Source organism: Hordeum vulgare, chromosome 3H (assembly GCF_904849725.1).
Source record: "Hordeum vulgare subsp. vulgare chromosome 3H, MorexV3_pseudomolecules_assembly, whole genome shotgun sequence".
Taxonomy (NCBI): Eukaryota; Viridiplantae; Streptophyta; class Magnoliopsida; order Poales; family Poaceae; genus Hordeum; species Hordeum vulgare.
This window is the reverse complement of record NC_058520.1, coordinates 10168850-10174702: the sequence shown is the minus strand read 5'-3', so window position 1 is coordinate 10174702 and position 5853 is coordinate 10168850. Positions and strand designations below refer to the sequence as shown.

At 47.1% G+C, this 5853-nt stretch overlaps 1 protein-coding gene across 1 annotated transcript; it reads left to right on the top strand.

Moving 5' to 3' along the window:
- Positions 1-1544: 1544 nt before the first annotated feature.
- Positions 1545-5188, top strand: LOC123441292 (E3 ubiquitin-protein ligase SINA-like 3). The gene is made up of 4 exons (XM_045117775.1): positions 1545-1799; positions 2967-3005; positions 4297-4305; positions 4538-5188. Exons 1-4 carry the CDS (start codon positions 1545-1547, stop codon positions 5186-5188), a joined length of 954 nt encoding a protein of 317 aa, XP_044973710.1.
- Positions 5189-5853: the final 665 nt, after the last annotated feature.

Genomic DNA, 5853 nt, shown 5'->3' with positions numbered 1-5853 from the left:
CGTGCCATTACAACGTCGCCGTGAGGCTTTATACCCAGGGCCAGTGACCGGGCACGAACCCTCACTCCCTGCCCACTCGCGCCCATGATCCGCTCGCCGCGCTCTCCGCCACGACGCGCTCCCGCGCGCAGCTCGCGCCCAGCTCCAACGGTCATGCACCAGATCGCCGCACAGCTCGCCAACGGCCTCCTCCTGCACCCCTGCGTATGGTGCGCGCACCCGTGCACCCCGTGCACCACACACACCTACACACGCACGCCTACACCGTGTACCCGGTGCGTCTGGTGCGTGCCCATACACGCTCCGGCCGCGCCGAGTTCATCGCCACGGTCTTATTTCCTAACAATCACCCCCGAGACCGTGGCCTAGAGAAGCCCGGCTTCCTCGACGTCGATCTTCCCCATCAGTGCTCGCTCCGGCGCCGCCGCTTTCTTCCGCTGCGGGCACTCCCGCTTGAAATGGCCGCGCTCGTTGCAGTAGTAGCAGCGCCCGCGCCGCTTGTTCCTGCCGCCCGACGCCGTGCTCGTCGCGCCGTCGTCGTTGTAGCCGCCTCCTCCGTGACGTCGCTGCCTCGCCTGCCACTGCGCCTCCGTCAGCATGAGCTGTTCGCCCGCGCGCTCGCCGCCGCTCCTAGCACGTCGACGCGTCCTCTCCTCAAACGCCTTCAGACGCCCGACAGCCTCCTCGAAGGGCATGTCATCGACGTCACAAAACTGCTCGATGCCGGCCACCGCGGCGTACAGCCTGTCCGGCACGGTGTCGAGCAGCTTTTTGACCATCGCCGCGTCGTCAAGCGACGAGCCGAGTCCGGCGTACTTCGTCGCCATGCTGCTCACCTTCCCGGCGTACTCGTCAAGGTCGTCGGCGTCGTCCATCTGCATGCGGTCGAACTCGCCCCGGAGCGTCGCCAACCGCGCCGTCCGCACTCGGCTTGCCCCGACGAATCGGAATTTGAGGGAGTCCCACACCTCCTTCGCCGTCGTCTTCGTCGCGACCTGCATCAGAAGATCCTCCGGCAACGCCGCAAGCATCGCCGCGCGCGCCAGCTTGCTCTTGTTGGCGTTGACCTCCTCGCCGTCCGCCGGAGCCACCGCACTCCACAGCGCGTGGGCGTCGAGTATGGCCTCGGCCTTGATGGCTCACGACGTGTAGCTCGTCGTCGTCAATGGTGGCAGGTGCACCGTCACCACTCCAGCCACTGCCGCTGCCACTCCAGCCCCGCCTCCGCCGTGCGGCACCACCGACTTCATGGCCGCCGCCGATCACCACCGAAACCGTGGCTCTGGTACCAAATGACAGTGTCTACCCTACCCGGCGTGCTCTCCTCTACGTGCTGGTGCTCGCTGCTACTCGATCCGACGAACACAGGAAGAAGAAGGGAGGGGTAGACGGGGTAGACTTAGGGTTTGCCCGGCGCTCGAACGCCTCCCTGTATTTCCTCGAGCTCGAACTCGATGTCCCGTGCCATTACAACGTCGCCGTGAGGCTTTATACCCAGGGCCAGTGACCGGGCACGAACCCTCACTCCCTGCCCACTCACGCCCATGATCCGCTCGCCGCGCTCTCCTCCACGACGCGCTCCCGGCGCAGCTCGCGCCCAGCTCCAACGGTCATGCACCAGATCGCCGCACAGCTCGCCAACGGCCTCCTCCTGCACCCCTGCGTATGATGCGCGCGCACCCGTGCACCCCGTGCACCACACACACCTACACACGCACGCCTACACCGTGTACCCGGTGCACCCGACGCGTCTGGTGCGTGCCCATACACGCTCCGGCCGCGCCGAGTTCATCGCCACGGTCTTATTTCCTAACACATTTCTATGATCTTCTCCCTATCCATAGTGTGTTGGTTAGGATGTCCGCTACCTGATCATGAGTGCGATTGTAGTTGACCTTGGTCTTCTCTTCTTTTAAACAGTCCTTTATATAGTGATACATTGTCTCAATTTGCTTGTTCCTGCCACGCCGTACTAGATCCTCGCGTAGAAAAAATATACACTCATTATCAACATTGAACACCACTTGTTCTGGATCTCCATCCATGAGATCACCGTGTAGCCTCCCTAGCCACACATCTTGACACTCTGCTTCTCCTGAAGTCGATGTCATCACTTTTTGCTTCTGTGATAGCCATCTTACTATACTTCCATCAATGAAATATGCTACGGCTGAGGTACTCTTACAGTTGTCATTATAGCCGAGTAGTTTTGCCATCTCCTTTTTGCCCGCTTCGATCAATCGAGAATACTACAGTGCTTCGCTTCGTTGTTCGTTGTTCCTTGTCCGTCGTTGCCGTCGTCGGAAAGTACTTTGCGTCGGGTCTGAGCTAACAACTAGCAACGCGTCTGGTGCCTAGTTTAATTTTGTCGCCAAACTGTAGGATGGGTGATTATTAAATTGCACGTTTTCGACTTGTAATTTTATACTCCCTTCGTCTGTCATAAGAATGAATATATCTAGATGTATTTTATTTCAAGGTACATCCATTTGTATCAATTTGGGCGACGGGTAATTTCGGACAGAAGGAGTAGTTGACATCTGTGAAGGACATCAGATGAAGACATTATAGTCCAAATTGATCCTTGCATTTTCTGCTATATATCTATGTTGCCCTCCGTCCATGTATGAATTCATTCCATTGTAATGTCATTCAGTTCGTTCTCGTGTGGAGATGCCTAACTGCGAGAGTTTTCCACTCAACTTTTTTGTAACCTAGCGAAGTGGAACGGATTCAGATGGTAATGAAGATTGAAGATGCGCACCATTTAATTATACTTATAGAAAATTATGCTATATAATAGGGGAAGTCCGTGTACCTTATGCAAGCTAGACATATGTACCATCACTGTGGAGAAACACAAACTACATATATACTTCCTCTATAAAAAATTATAAGAGTGTATATATCACAATTCTAGTACTCCCTCCATAAACAATATAGGATGTTTCTGCAAGCTGTTTTAGCTTGCAAAAGTGTCTTATATTGTGGGGTGCAGGGAGTATATACTACGGTATACACTAGAAGAATTCGACGTGTTTTGATGTGCTGTTGGTATTATTGGTTTTCATAATGCCTTCACTTCCCTTATATCAAAATATTAGATGCATTTTTTTTAATGTGAAATATCTGTAAGTTTGATTAAATTTGTAGAGACATATATATATCAATATTGATAATATCAAATCCGTCTCATTCGATTCATCATGATATGAATTTTCATATTTAATTTATTTAATATTGTGGATGTCAATATTTTTGACTCTAAACTTGGTCAATGTTAAAAAATATATTTTGAAAAAAATAACATACCTTATATTTTGGAACCGACGGAGTATTTCATTTAGCGAGTTGGAGAAATGATGGAGTGTGCTTTATTTTTATTTATAATGTAGTTTTTTTGGTAGACCTTTTGCGGTGTGATTGTAGGTTATTTGCTAATCAACTCATACTTATGTGAAAAAAATACTACATCGATGCTTGCATGTATTATATTTGTGTTACAACATCCCATGCTTGCGCTTCTTTTTTCGAGGTGCCGAGTGGGCGCATAGGATTGATATGTTTTTTATATGGCGGTTTTTGTCAATTGATTTGTAAAAACTGCTTACATGGGCAAAATATGAACAAAATACAAAATTGAATACCTTAATCAAATGGAAGAGCTTCAAAATTATGAAGTGTAGCTAATTAAAGAAAGAATGAGAGGGCTCATTAAGAAATTGTTGACCTGGCTAAAATCGAGTGGCCAGATTTTACATTGAAGACCAAACTTTATTAAGCTGCCCCTAAACTTAGGGAGAATAATGTATTACTCCCTTCATTTTTAAATATAAGTTTTTTAGAGATTTTATATGGATTACGCACGAATGTATATAAACGTATTTTAGAATGTAGATTCACTAATTTTGCTTAGTATGTAGTCCATGTTGGAATGTCTAAAAGAATTATATGAACATAGGAAGTACATAGATAAATGAGTGACTCAATTCCATCTCCTCAATTAATTAAATCGGGTGACCGGATTTTAATTAGAGACCTCAATTAAATGTAGGCTCTTCAAAACTGAGGAGTTTAGTGTTATAAAGAGTACTCCCTCCATTTCTAAATATAAGTCTTTCTAAGAGTTTTACTAATGGACTACATACGAATGTATATAGACATATTTTAGGATATAGATTCACTCATTTTGCTCCGTATGTAGACACCTAGTGAAATATCTTAAAAGACTTATATTTAGGTACGGAGGAAGTATATTCAACGAAGCAATGCTGATTAATTGATATACTGTAGTACTATACCACGGTATATACTATTTTAAGAAGAGAGCGGCTGGTGTATCTCCGTTCCTATGCTGATTGGTATGTTGTTCCTGTTATTCCTAGGAGTGAACTTAGTGCGTGAAAATAGCATATCATGCGTACTGATTCCTATGTTGTTGCTGTGTTGTTCATAGCATGTATTTTATTCTGCCAAAGTTATTGTAGTATATTTACTGATTCTTATCTTATGTACTGATTTTTTTTCTGTTCCTCAGTGCACCATGGGCCATACCATATGTTCATCTTGCCGTGACAAGCTCCCAGACAAGTGTTGCTTCTGCTCCCTTCCCACAGTCTACAATCGCTGCCACCGGCTAGAAGATGTGGTTGAATCAATCCAACTTGCTTGTTCCAACAGCGAACACGGATGCACTGCAAGGATAACACACTACCAGAAAGATGAGCATGAGAAAGATTGCCCGCACGTGCCATGCTTCTGCCCGGTAACCGACTGCAGCTTCAAAGGGCCAACTGCAATGCTCCTGGAGCATTTCTCACGCGTGCACAGGGCGCCCAGCACGAAATTTATATACAACGAGGCGTTTGGGGTCCGCATCCATGGCGATGCTCCTGATTCACTCATTCTTGTGGGCGAGGATGGGCACGTCTTCATGCTCGAAGTGGAAATGGAGTCCGCCGGCGGTGTCATCTCAATTTGCTGTGTTCAGCCTCACATTACTGGATCCAAGTTCAAGTGCAAGCTATCAATATATTGCAATGAAACGGGCTACGCTCAGGCTGCCGAGTTCGAAACGAGGAACACTAATCTGTATGATGGAATGCCCAAGGACTTCATGTTCCTTGTGCCCAAGGTGTTGCTTCAACGTGCCATAACCACTGTGGTTGTGACTCTCAGGCCACAATAGGATCCATGTGCAGCTATGGAGGCGGAGTTTTTTTCTTGGTGAACTTTTTTCATCGTATCGTCCAAGTGGACGAACAGACTACATTTCTTTGCTCAATTCTTACTTTAAGTATAATTCATGATATTTGTACTCTGAAAAGTTTTGCCTTAAATCGTTCAAGCAAGTGGATGACGAAACTAGATTCACTTAAGTAATGCTTAATTATCCGTACTTGAATTTGTATCGTGACATCTTTATGTATGATCTATACTAGAATTGGCATTCTCAGCTCATGCTTCACAGGTCCAGTCAAACAGGGGTTACATGGACATGTTGCAAGCCTAAACCATGCAAGGCTGCAAGTCAGGAGATAGCCAAACTCTCTTTTCTCTTGAGAGAAAGTTGTTGCAGCTTTTTTAATAACGTTCGGCGCATTCCGAGAGACCACGGTGTCCCAAATAGTGAAATACCAGTCTTACAATGTTTAATTGGGGAGGGTTGGGAATAGCCAAAGCTATTGAAGATAGAGAGAATTCCTTATTCGACCCTTTCTTAAAATCTGATTTCCTATTTGGCCTTAGAAATTCCATTTCCCCCTTTTTGACACCACAACTATTTGCCCCTGCCTTTGCACGCTGGAAAAAACGCCAAAAAAGTCTTTTTTCATAGAACCGCTCATGTTTTCT